At 30.8% G+C, this 14,757-nt stretch overlaps 1 protein-coding gene across 4 annotated transcripts in view; it reads right to left on the bottom strand.

The window, feature by feature from the left end:
* LOC100164494 (serine proteinase stubble) overlaps positions 1-13,114 on the bottom strand; it is a 19,652-nt gene extending 6,538 nt beyond the window's left edge. The window contains exons 1-9 of one of the 4 annotated variants that reach the window (XM_029487620.1): positions 12,667-13,113; positions 5,603-5,863; positions 5,250-5,474; positions 4,282-4,465; positions 3,170-3,483; positions 2,871-3,100; positions 1,607-1,800; positions 1,114-1,235; positions 850-1,017 (exon numbers count right to left, since the gene is read on the bottom strand). In XM_029487620.1, coding sequence (XP_029343480.1) covers positions 850-1,017; positions 1,114-1,235; positions 1,607-1,800; positions 2,871-3,100; positions 3,170-3,483; positions 4,282-4,465; positions 5,250-5,474; positions 5,603-5,605 — 1,440 coding nt within the window. In that variant the 5' untranslated portion in view covers positions 5,606-5,863; positions 12,667-13,113. Of the gene's footprint in view, positions 1-849; positions 1,018-1,113; positions 1,236-1,606; positions 1,801-2,870; positions 3,484-4,281; positions 4,466-5,249; positions 5,475-5,602; positions 5,864-12,666 lie in introns of all 4 variants that reach the window. The other 3 variants (XM_029487619.1, XM_029487618.1, XM_029487617.1) reach the window with 3 other exon arrangements.
* Between the last annotated feature and the right edge of the window lie 1,643 nt (positions 13,115-14,757).

The following is a 14,757-nucleotide window of genomic DNA, read 5'->3' on the forward strand; positions in this document are numbered from 1 at the left end:
AAAGATAGACAAACTCATGAATGATCTTGTATTAAATTTTCAAATCTTAGATTTAAAAAGAAAAAAATTTATGAATTCATAACTCAAAATAATTTGCAAATTTTCGTCATTTTTACGTGTTTTGTCAATATTTAAACTTTAAATGCTTATAAAAATAAATTGTGACTTTGGATTTTTAATTTTTTTCATCTGCCTTTGAAACAATATACTAGGAGTCTTCTATTAAATTTTCAAGCTTTTTTAACCAACAAATAAAGTTTTATTGATATTTATAGAAAATAAAACTTAAAAAGATGGAAACTGAAAATGTCCGTAAATAGCTCACAATAAGTAAAAATATTTTGAAAATGTTATGGTGTATAAAAAATGCTAATATAAACATTCAGTCAAATTTTCAAGTACCTTCACTCAGAATCTAAAATGCTATAAGTAACCGATGTAATTCACAATCACTCACTGCTTCAGAAGTAGGTACTATTACATCCAAACCATTTACACCATACTCTAATCCAGTTGTACTATATTATACGTTCCTTTATAAAATAATATTATCATTTTCTGGTAACCGTGCAATTTAAGGAAACCCTTGTTTGTATAATTTTATACTTAAATAATTAGATCATATACGAGATACCAGCTTGATCTCAAGATTAAAATTTAAAAAAAATTGTATACCTAAGTAATTTTACTGATACAAGTATGTATTTTATGTAACATAGACAGGTTGCAGGTGGCAGAGTATGAAATAATAGTATAATCAGCGAAAAGGTTAATTATTGATGTACAAAACCACTATATTGAATAATGATTAATGATTCATAATATGAAGCGAAAAAAAATTGTTCTTACTGTTCCTTCTTTTTCAACGATGTCGTCCAAATCGTCGGACCTCTCTTCCCAAAGACACACCGGCGTTACATAGTTTGTAAATTCGGCGTCCGATGACAACGTCAACATAGCTATATCTCCGAAGTACGAGCTACTGTTGTAAGTTGGGTACACCTTTATCCGAATGACCTGTGTAGGAGAAAAAATCGGTATAATATAGACGATGAAAATAGCTTATAGACCCACGTGGGATTTGGACCCAAGTCACAGTTCCGTACGCATCACCTGTTTGATCTGGACGCCCAGCTCGTCGCTGTACTGGAGCTGATGGTATTTGCCGAGGTAGACGACTAATTTTGTTGAGTTGAAGACCGCGTCGTTAAGTTTTTGTGTCACACAATGAGCGGCTGTAAAAATGAAAATAGTACACATTATATGATAATAATATATTATAGCATACTTAAGATATAAAAATCAAAATTTCAAACTTGGTTCGATAGTTTTGGAAATTATAATTTAAGAAAAGAAAAATATGTGAACAAAATATAATGTACTATAGTATATTTATATATAATTTTAGATACATTTATAGTGAAATGATAAATCGAATACCTAAACTCAAAATAATTGCGTTCTATTTCTATAATTTGATACTTACTATAATATGTTATAATATTATAGATATAAATAATATAGCTTAGGTGGGTGGGAGGTAGTACCAATATCATAATATTCTTATCGGAAATACAAAATCATCGGTTCAAACCACGGAGCTTACCCGTGATGACTTTGTTTTTTGAGACAAGCGAACCACCGCAATGGTAGCTCAAGTTTATGCCTTCGATCAGGTAGAGTGCCACGTGCCAGGGCCATTGTCCCCTTTTCGTAGACTGTCCAGAAGTCACCAGCGGCACGACCATCTTGACTTCACCGCACGACATGCCACTGGACGAGAGCGAGTTAACGGATGATCTGTAAATACAATTTAAGAACCTCAAAATACTTTTTTTTAAATTATATTCTAATACAGGATATTTGTACAGCCCATATAATTGATAACACTGGAAAAACTAAACTCGAAATTTTAGCTTCAAGAAATTAAAAAAATTATTAATTGCTCGAAACTTCCATAAAGTAACTTTCTCTATACTGCCTGTAAAATCTTCGAATGATTATACTGTCGTTAACGCGTTGGACAGTATATTGATTTCGTCCTAAATTATAGTAAATTACTATCTTCTATAAAGTGATTCTACTCAGAATTTATAAGGATTCACTACCTTGCACTCACCCTATAGTAATTTAAACAGAATGGACTTGATACAAACCATTTTTGTTAAGGAGTTCAATGTAGGTAATTTTCTAAGTATGTACGAATATTTGTGTAATATACAGGTTAGTATCGTATTATTATTGTGTCTATGGCTGTGATATAAAAAATATGAGTTGCCCAGATTAAGTATTTTTAAATTCAATTTATAAGGTTTACTTGAGATTGATGATTCCAATTTTTTAAATATCTTCGTATATTCACATGCTCACTGTTTAAAAATGCATAAATTGTAGAAACATGTAAAAATTCAAATTTTATGTGAAAATGTGAAACAACTTTTGAAAAAAAGTGGTTGGTCGATTCAACCTTCAGTTAACAATTTTTTTAGCATTAAAAATTTTAAACGAATTTTCAGATTTTTTATCGAATTGCTAAATCATTATCGATACGATGGATACAATATAGGTATTATAATTTTTTTTAATAAAAAAGCGATTGGCACAATATGGCGGTAGGTATATCATCACTCATCAGTCATCAGTGATGAGGGCCAAAAAAATGTCATCATCCTAAATTTTAATATTGGACAATCATCGGGGACTTCATTAAGACACCGTTTATCGTAACTCGTAGTACTACACAGCGATTTCGTCAAATTCTCCTCGTCCCGGTCACACTCCAGAATAGGTGGTGATCAAAATACAGTACGGCGTTTTAGTGTCTACGTGCTAATCATTGTCAATTCCATAACAGCGATTTCGTAACCAACCCGGTATAAGATCCACTGCTCCCGCCACCGCTGATCTGTTGATTGTTGTTGTTGTTACTGCTGGGCTTTTGGCCGGTTTGCTGGCCAGATGGTCTGTTGTTGACATTCGGCCTGGTCGCACTGCCGTCTGTGGTCGCCGGTCGCCCGCCACTACCGGTACCGCCGTTCGGCCGGTTATTTTGGTTGTCGATGACGGTTATAATGACAGTCTTGTTGTTGCTGTTCTGGTTCTGTAACAGCCCGTTAATGACCCCGTTTATGTCGCCGTTCGGGTCGGTGCTGCTGGCCTGCAACGTTACCGTGTTTGGTCTGTTTCCGTTGCCCTGTTCATAGGGATTTCGAGGCGCCGACGTCGTCGTCGTTGTCGTTATTGGCCCCCTGTTGGTCTTCCGGGTCGTATACTGTCCTTCCATCGCGGTGGTCGTCGGACGATCATCCTGCGGCGAATAATCCGATCCTGAAGGTCTGGTCGGGTTGTCCTTGTCTCGGTGGTTGTTATTGCCACCACTTTCCGGATATTCGTCCACGTCACCGCCGAACTCGGGATCCGGTCTCTTGGTGCTCTGAGGCCTTTGCGATGGCCGGGATTCCTCTTCGTACCCAGAACTATAACCTACAATGGCGAGGAAAGGTTGTGTTTAGTTTATAATACAAAATACATAATAACAGTCATAATATAAACAAAAAAATTAACACACTTTTGATTTCTCCCCCCCCCTCCCTAAATAAAAAGAAAATCAATGGGCAATAATATTATTGAGAATAAATAACATACAAATATATATAACATTTTAAAATATAAAGCCACAATATACTAGTATAATAGGTACCTATACCTTAATATTTTTAAAATCAATTATCTATAACTTATAAGTTAGAACTTTGTAACAAATAATTAGGATTAGTTATTATAACTATTTATCACATATAAGTATATAACTCATACAGTCATACCTTACCGTTTTAGTATACCTAATTAATCATCGTTCGTGACCACGATTATTGCAGATTTTTTTAATAAAATACCTGAATTGCCGCCACGCATAGTAATAGGAATTACCAAGAGAATTATCAAGTTAAATGTTATAAAAATCTTAAATGTGGCCTGTGAAAAATATAAATGTAGGTAAAAAATTATGTATTTATTGTTAAGTTTGGGATTTAAATGTATTAGGTATGTAAGAGCTTTACAAAGTATGGTTTCGCGAGCTAAAAGAATCTGATTTTTGAAGGGTAGAATCTAATTAGTGATTATAGTTTTACGCTTATAAAATAACAATATTCAATGCATATTGTTATCGTTACATTAAGTTCATAAATGGGTGTATACCATATTTAGTTTTTTTACGAAAACACCATTGCACATAATACATACTAAATAAATAGGTTTATAATATAAAAGGTCACTCACTAGAATCTTCGGGGCAGATCTTACGGCCATTGAGTCGGATGAACCGCAATTTAGGACTGCCCGTTGACCGGTTGAACTTGGCCATGATCCTAGACAGTACTGGGGGCCCGGGCTTCAGTTTTTGGTTTAAGTTCAATACTGTAAATTTCACATTGTCACTTGTCGTTATCTCTCCCATCCAAGACTGAAATCAATAAACGGCGTAATAATTGTGTGCGCTTCGTTTCCCGTTAAAAATGTCAACTCTATATGATTCAAACTTTGTTAAATTTGTTATTTAATATTCAGTGTAATGGTATTCAAAAAATGTTTATCGGCCATCTTGAATCTCAAGATACTTGTACATCACTTTAAAATGAAAATTTTGGAAAATGCTTTCTAAGAGACCAAATTATAAATCACAAATCAATTTGTGACCTAATCTAACGGTGTTTGAAAATACCGGATTCTTTGACGTCACGTCTTGTTCAAATCATGTACAGTGAACACGAATGAGAAAAAGTTCTCTCTTCATTGATAAAATTTCATAAATTCATAATTGTAAATCCACATAGATTTTTTTGTTGTCTTACAAACTTACAACTAGATATTTTTATTGGTATATATAGCTACTATAAATTACTTTTTTTTTTAAATAATACTATATTGAAGAGTAACTTATACGTCAACTTTATGTCATAGTAGTTGTACAATTAATGTAAATTATAAGCCCTATAATTACATAGTGCCTATAGTAGGTATATAATAATAGGTAGGTACCTACATGGCTATATACGTGACTATTACGTAAATTACTTGAATTAATATTATTTTACAGAAAACAAAACTGCAATAATTTATAATATTCGATTCTCGCGATGCTCGAAGATATTGTGATGTACTATTGACGTCGATCACGAAAATGGAAATCCAACAGGAGACCTAACCTATGTTATGCCTTTAGATATTATACTACATACAAAACTTACTACCATCAAATCTGAAGGTCGGTCCAGTTCGATGTCCAGTCGGATGCCCACCAGGCTTTCGTCAGTCCGCAGTGATATCTCACCATACCACCTGTTGTTCTCCGGTTCCGAGCCTTCATAAGTGAATATGTCCGGGCAAGGCGACGGGGGATGGGAGGCGGCGGAAGACGAGCGAACCAACAGCATCCATGCAAACGACAACAATCCACAGATCGCTAATGGCTGCTAAATGCGAGATATAGAATAAAACAACAAAAATGTATCATCGAAATAGACGAAAACTTGTATAAGTTAGGTTAAAATTATAGTAAGTCAGGTTGAGTTAACTAAATACTGTTTATTATTTGACGTACCATTTTTTTTTAGGCTAGGTGTGTTATTTTTTCCAATTTTTAATTTGTACAGTATTCTCTCGGTCCCTCCTCCTCCTGGACTGATGTGTTCTTATAATACTATTATGATAATATTGCTGTTGTCAAATCGACACCAAACTACGTTTCTGAACTGCCAGAGTATTTGTCGTCAACTTTGTAGCTCAAATTTTTACGCAAAAACATCTCACTCGAATTTCGGTCCCAGTTCAGATTTAAAAACGATCACCGTTTTCGGTTGATCTGCAAACACCATTGTTAGACTTGAAGTTTTTTATAAGACTACTATTTATGCTAAAATTGTTGACAAATCACTCAAAAACGTAAAATTTAAGTACTGATAAATACGAAAAATGATAAAAAAAAAAAGTACATTATTAAGTTTCAACTCCGAGGTTCTGCATATAAAAAATACTTAGTTTCTAAAATAAAAATATAATACTAGCATTGTTGTAGAACCCTGTAATTTCTTCCTTGCTCTGGTTGGGATCTAAATAACATAATCACTTATAAATATTAAAATATACTAGCATGTTAGGACGTCGAAGCCCGAAGGACGACTGCTTATGTTTATTTCTGTCTCGTATATTATTATTTCTACGTGTATACACTATACATATAAACTTTGTAAACCGTAGATTTTGCATGAATATCATAACTATAATTAAACTAACCTACTACTTAAAAATTATAAGTACCGATACAGTGAATAGTATTTTTCGATTTAAAATTAATTCAAATGCAACCAGTTAAAATATCATGTACCTATATACAAAGCTGGGCAAGTTAATAATTTTTTTATGTTAAGTTAATATGCACCAATAACAAAAAGTTAAAAGTTAAAAGTTAATTTAACTATAGGTTAACTCAGTTCAGTTAATAGTTAATACACACTTTTTGTTAACTTTTTATTTAGTTTATACAACTCTATCATACGTAATTTTTTTTAATCCAAAACTAAATTATAGACTAAAGTATTTATACTTTATACAGTATTTCCATATAAGTTAGATTCGAATGTTATACATTTTTAACTTTCAAAAATTTACGGTAAATATTTTTTGACATAAAAACGAAATAAACTGAAATATTGAAATATAATTAAACTAAAAACAAAATAAAATAACTTAACTTACTTCTTAAAATGAAAAATTAATTCGTTAATTTCATGTTAATTAAAAAAGAAATTGTGATCGAGAAATATAAAAGGTTGAGAACAACTGGTTTGGATTACTATTTTTAATAAAAAAATGAAGGAAAAAATGTCACGGTATTCAAAAAGTAAGTAATTTAACTATAGAAACTATAAAAAAAAAAATCTTACAATTATTATTCCCCATGCTCAATGGTCTTTAATTAAACGTCTAACTAAATTAAATTTATGGCGTACAATTTATTAGGAGTCCATACCTATTATAAATTATAATATCTGTTTAAAAACGAATGATAATTAAAATGCATTACGTTGTTTACCTTCGAATTATCATTTATATAGCTCCCATTCGTATTCGGCAAAAGATACATTGACATTATCGAAGATCATATGCCGTAAACGCGTGTGTCGAGTTTGTATATTTTGTCGTTTTGTGTATAATACGAGTATATAACATAATATAGTTTATAGTTAATGCGTTACTTATCACTATCATTATTATTATTATTATATTATCATCGGTATTATGAATACTTAATAATAATAATAATTTAACATACAGCGCGATCACTGGTTAATTATTGCGATTATAAACGCATACAAATTATGTAGGTACATAATATTATGGTGTTTATACATTTGTACATATTATTATGCATATAATGTAGGTACGAGCCGATTATATATAATCTGGTTTTGAATCATTTATTTATTTATAGAAGTGATTTTTGTGAAATCTCAATTGGCGATTGAAAGCTTATCAATTATCAGGCCGGCGGAGGGGTGGATCTGTAACGGGGAACATGTAAAATAACATATAAATGATACACAGCGTCCCCGTTACATCTTATATCAATTTCAATCGCCAATAAACTAATTTGTATTCAATCGTTAAAAGGCCCCTCCTCCCAAGTCAGGATTTACACACTGATGGGCCTTCTTCTTCACGTAATTTCATGTTGATGTATCTTATTTTACCAAATTTAGTTGTTCTATATAAATACTACATATTGTAAATATACTTTTGTTTAAATAAAAATAAAACAGGTTTTAATTTTTTTTTTAATCAAGTTATCGAGACTCGCCAGTATAATGACTAGTCAGATTAAAGTGCGCTTTTATTACATTACCAAATTAAATTAGTAATCACCAACATGGCTACACAAAATATTTTCATAGAAATTGAAAGTATTATAATATATTACTTATATTAAATTGTATTTTAGGCTGTAGGTCATAAATTATTTGTATTAATTACTTAGATAATCTACTCTAATAAACATATTTGATACTCTTTAATTAAATAACTAATTAAATATTTTTAGCATTAATTGTAAATTATTGAAGTTATCGTTAAAAACAATTAATACCTATTGAACGTGTAATTTTTTTCCTGTTTAAATGAATTTCACGTTTATTATTATTATATTATTACATTAAATTGTACCTTAGTATATGTTCATTAATTATTACATAATAATATTAGGTAGTATAAATTCCAATCAAATATAAACGAACGACGTCTTTATTATTATAGAGTATACACTGGCCGTAGTTGTATACAGAATTGTTGTGCAAAACAAAACTCGATTAATTGATAGTATACGTGTAAAGATTAGTTGTTACATCTACCTATAACACTTTATAATTGATAAATTACAATAAATATTCGTTCGTAAAATGTGTAAGTACTAGGTACCTAGGTAATATATTATATAATATAGGTACATATATGTATTTATATATAATATGGATATATTTATCAATTTTAATTTTTAAATTATATGTAGGTAGGACAGGTAGGTAGGTACTATCTTAATAAACTTAAATCATCGGTAAATTGAAGAATTTTTTTTACATTACAGGCTGTCAAAACAATATAATAATAATAATAATACGTTCCAGATTAATTAACTATATTATATTACTTATAAGCACACAGGAACAATTATATAACTTTTTATTCAAATTTTCAGTCATTGATTTTTCATTGATTCTAAAATATGATCATATTATTATATGAACATTTAAAAAGTAGGTATATAGTATTACATTTGCCAGACGTCAGTTTAAGTAATTAGTGCATATTGTCGGAACTATATAGGTACTATTATCAAACATATTATAAACAATAAGGTAGTTATAATAATATGAGTAATATATATTATAATATGTACTAATATAGTTATAACACTCCATCGGCTATAACTTACAAGCATAATAATATACTCGTATACAATAATGAATAATTTAATTCGACAAAAGAGTTACAATTTTAAACTGTTTTCCTATGCTAGATTATCCAAAAAAATGTTTGAATAGTGTATATTGTACTGTGTTGATACAATATTTCGATATTATGTAGTAGGTATTAATGATTAGTGAAGTATGATTAAGCTGTAGGGGATAGGAAGTTTGCGATGACAATCATTAGATCTATCACACATTCACACACGCAACACGCGAATTTATTGTCGTAGTACCGCTATTCCATTAGGGAACCTAAAAAAAATACAATGATATAAACAATAATGTAGCAATAAATAATAACTATCTATATTTTATGTAGGTAATACTAGGTATAGTAACATTATATAATTGGTTTAATCGGTATTACCTATATTATAGTGATCATATAAGAATTTTGTACTCTGCAGTATTTTGATTTTAATTCGCCATATTTAATGTTAAAAAAAAGTGAACACCCTCCCAGAAAAATTGTCTGGATTCAACACTAGCGCCTCTATTATGTAGATAATCAATAGTATAGGTACTAACATCAATTTTCTATTCTTTTTTGTTAATTTTTAATCATATTTTTTTGTTCTAACGAAATCGAGTCCAACGATTTGTGTATTTTCAAAATGTTATATTAGTATACTCAGGAAAGTCCTTCTCCGGTAAACGAATTGTTCAAATTTGTTTTCGAAATCTTTTCATATCAGCATTGATTATAAATACTAGTATTTACCTAGTATTAACTAGGTATAGTTGTTATTACAATAGATAGCTTAGCTGATAAATCAATACATTGGAAATCGAATCGGAGCTTAGTATTCTTAAATAATAATTTCTTTGTGTTTGATAAATACAAGGATTTACCGTGGTATATTTTCAACAATAAATAAAAACCTCAGTTAAATTATAAATACGTATTCAAAATGTTAAAATATGTGCCTCATCTTTCGTTTTATTAGAATCCCTATTGGTTATTTAATATTTACCGGATAATTAATTCGTTTTTATCGCATCTTTTAATAGGCAAAATTAGATCTGATTATATTCAAACGAATATCATACAAAAATTGTTCAGTTGTGATAATAAATACAGATGGTATACCATTATTAGCATTATTTAATTTCACCATAAGATAAAAATCAGGTATGCACTAATAATTAGGTAAGTAGGTATGTACATGTTACTAATGTAACATTATGTAATTATGTAAATATCTAGTAGGTATAGTTGTGGATTTCATTTTTCTATTGAAAATAAATTACGCGACGCTAAAGTTAAATTAACTATAAATTTTGCTGTTAATATTTTTTTTCACCAAATATCATTGAATAATATTATGTTTAAATTGTTGTATTTTTCTCAAATTTTTATGAAGATACAGCTATTTAAAGAGGTACCTAAAGGGTAATTTAAAAATAATATATCTTTTATAGGTACAATCAAATTTACCTATGCATAGGTAGTATGCACATATGAGCTCACTGTACACTATTAATCTTACTTTGCATACGTCACTTATATAATAATATAATATAGGTATATTAGAGTTTTCACGAATTCTCGATTTGCTATAAATTAGAATAGTATAATGCACCTTTTGGACCTTTAATGTATGTATGACTAGACTGCAAAACGCAGTAACGATCAAGACTTCAAGCCAATAGTGTAATAATTAAAGAGTTATTTCGAACAAACTCAAATGGAATGCATATCTATTTTATCGGCTTACCTGCATAAAGGTATTATTAATATGTTTAGGTAGTACCTAAAGGTAATACTGTAATAGCTATACTTTCTAGGCACTTACTTATTATTAAAATATATGTGTGTAACGAGTCAGGTATATTATATTATATAGGTATGAAAATCCGAACATGTGTATTTTGTATAATATTTCTTGAGCGGTGAGTAATGATAATACAAACTTGAGATGCATCTATTGTAAAAAGCAAGTAGTTACTTTTTTACGATAATTTACATTAATTTACAGTAAATCAATAAATATGGTACATTTTGAATTGTTCTGTAACGCGTAGCCGCGTAGGCATAAGGAACTTAAAAATACATTTTTTTTTAAAAAATTGAATAATCAAGTAGGTATATAATTATTTTAGATCGTGAATTTATAGGTACTATATACTTCTTTCTATATAGATATTATAAACAAGAATAGAAACATAATATAGATGTTAAAAAAGTAAAATTATGTGGCAGGGACATGATGCAGTGTGGAAATCAGTTAGATTAAGTAGTGAAAGGGTTAATAATTTATATTGATTTCACATTTCATATCATCATATTATATTATTGTATATCCTTAGTTAAGACTTCCCCTTTTATCACATAATATCAATGGTTTTGTTGTCATATTATGAATATAAGCCTTGTAATGATGTTTAATTTGAGGGGTCAGCGGGTCACTTTGTACTGTTTTTTGGTAATAAATTGATACATTTACTTACAGTTTTACAAATCTAGTGCAAAGAAATTTTGTATACCAGCCAAAAGCGATGGTTTCAATAAGTTATTAATTATACCTAGAAATGAGAGTTCGGTACATTTTACGAGTAAAAATGTAAATGTGCATACATTTTGTTAAAATCGAATGATGCTTCTTTTTCAATGTACCTAAATTTACTTGGCCATTATACATTTTACTTATATAGTTATATACATTTGTACGATCATAGAAAGTTCAATTTGTGGTGGGGAGCAATATTACCTCATAGACACTATAAGCACTGTGCCTATAGAGCCCACGACATTTTCAGAATATTATATTCTTTAAATATCTCCATATGCCCATATCCACTGTGGAGAAAGTGGCAAGGTTCCCATGGGGCCTAAAATTCACCTGGGAGGGTGAATGAGTGATTAGTACCTATTAATACCATCATAATTGATGTAATTTGTAGACCAACTGAAAAATGAAGAGGATTCAGCTCTCCCAATTTGTTTTGTTGAAATAAATATATGCGATTATTGTAGATAGGCAGGTAAGATGATAGGTACCTACATAAACACTGAATGTATTTATACATTAATTGTTGAAGGTTTCCTACATTAAAAACATAGAGAATGGTAGTAAAAAGCATTTATCTTATAATAAAAGTTATGAAAATGAAAAACTCTAAACATAATTCTATACAATAACATATTTAAAATGTTGAAAAAAAAATGATCACTAAAATAATTTAGGTAGGTACTTACCTACGACCTACCAAACATTTTTTATTGTTAAATTATACATATTTAATATTATTCGTCGAGTTAGGGGTGTAGCGGAAGTTTGATAGACATGATCTCAATAAATAAATACCGCTATTGCACACCCGTATTATACTAAGTAGGTATCTACCTACCTATATGTCCTATATCTAATACTTACACGCAGATGAGAAGTGGCGGATCCAGGGCTTAATTTTCTTTTTTTTAGGGGGGGGGGAATGGGGGAAAAAGTAAAAAAAGTTCCAAAATTGGCTAAACACAGTGCAAAACAAAAGGAAAACTACGGTGATTCCCGGGGTCAAATGCTCTCCTTCCCCCCTGGATCCACCACTGTAGACGAGAAAAACTTCAGCACAAAAATATCAATAGTAAAATGTACAAAATATTAAAATAGGTAATATTTACATAATTACATTTAACTCATACCTATATCGTTACGGAGACGATTCGCTAGCACTTGGGTTATCGGCGACGGCGGCGATACTGCTATAATTTAATAACAATATTTAAGTCGACATACTATAATAATAATAACAACAACACACAACACTGTAATTGGAATTTATGACGTTGAATCGCATAGAACGCGCGATGAGTGTAAAACGGAAAACTATACGTTTAATAATTATTGATAACCAACAGCGATACACACGCGCCACACGCGTCTGAGCTATACCACGCAATATACCTAGGTATACCGGGATACCAATATTATATTATTATTATAAAATATTATAATTTATTCGCCCGCGGTCATTCGGTAGCTACGCCGACAGTGGTCCGTTTGCGACTGATTCTGACTTCTCGGCGCTGCCGCACGTTTCTTACGATAGGCGAGTGTGCGCGTGTAGGTAGGTACATTTTACAACACAACAACAATAATTATATTATATTATGACGGCGTTAATGACGATTATAATTATCATAAAGATGTGATAGTGACTATACCTATTTCATTAATACTAGGTTATTATTATAATTATAATATTCCGGAAACGCGATTGTCCGCTGCCGGGATCGACGCGGCGGTCATACGCGTCGTAGTATTAAAGGGGAAGGGAATTTGCGAAAACTCGTTTTCCCCACCGATATGAATTTTCCCACCACGAAGTTTATGACGACTGTTATGATAAAATATAAATTGTAGTTGTTGAAGTTCATGGATCACTAAAATAAAAAAAAATAAAGTTTTAGTAATATAAACAATACATAGATAACTTCAAACTTGTGTCGTAGGTAACACAAACATCCTAATACTATAATTTTTAATCAATATACAGGGTGAATCTTTTATTAGTGAACACTAATTTCTTCGAAAACTTTTAACGTTTTTGGAAATATATTTTTTTTTTATACAAAATGATATTTTAAAAAATATAATAAATATAATATATTGTATTCATTTATAAGTTTTTTTAATTTTCTAAATATCAACAATAGTTGCAGTATAACCAGTATAAGTACAATAGGTACTATAATATAAAGCAAACATTTTTAATTTCAAATAGTACTATCGTTGATTATAAATACTTATATTATGAAGCGCTGCCGTCGCCCATTAGTTACTTATAGGCATGGGCAGTGATATGTAGTTCTAAAAAAGTTTATAAGTACACGCCTTAATCATTGTAAAAAATAACTTGGGGGCACGCCTAACTTGCTATCCACAATTTTCGTTAAGGGTACACGCATAAATATAAAATTAGTAGGTGGGTATACTCCTTGTAGCACTGTGTACCCTCCACTACCCCACTGATTATGGGTGACGACAGCGCCCCACAACAGCCACATTCATATTATTTTGTCGATTTTTCGACGTAAATACGGGCCAGTGAGCTATCTATAATATTTTTAATCAATTGTACTATCTGCATACGCGGGCTACGAGTATTATTATAGTAACGAGTTAATTAGTTATAAGTGCCTATAATTTGAAGTACAAAATGAGCGGGGTGGAATGGTCTGGGGCACCCCGCAAAATGCCGGTTCTCTACTCCGCTAGTCACATGGGATAATCTGCAAACACGCAATATTCTGCTTTGTTAAACGGGGAGTATGAAGTTAAAAAAAGTATGCAATTATTAAGAAAGTAAGACAACTTAAAAAATAGTGAAAAAATAATTTGATTTGTTGTGAGTTTAAATTAAGAAAAAAAAACAATATTTCCAAAAACGTAAATAATTTTTGAGAAATAAGTGTTTACCTTTAACAGAATCACCTTGAATAATATAATACAGTAGCCTCGCGATATTGACGTCACGTGTCGGACGAAAACATTTTTTGTTCTACGATTAATTCCTTCGGTAGGTACCTACAACAATACAGTATGTAATACTAACATGTTTTTCAGTGATAACTTTACCTTATATAACGGTGCATCCCCCCTCCTGTACACCTATCGACAATATTTTCCACTAAGAACACTCAATTCTCATTGAAATACGTGTTGTTTTGTTTTTTTTGTGTATAATCCCCAATTTTGGACCGAACAGTGGCGAAGTCAAGGGGGGTCGTGGG

Source organism: Acyrthosiphon pisum, chromosome A1 (assembly GCF_005508785.2).
Source record: "Acyrthosiphon pisum isolate AL4f chromosome A1, pea_aphid_22Mar2018_4r6ur, whole genome shotgun sequence".
In the NCBI taxonomy this organism is placed as follows: domain Eukaryota; kingdom Metazoa; phylum Arthropoda; class Insecta; order Hemiptera; family Aphididae; genus Acyrthosiphon; species Acyrthosiphon pisum.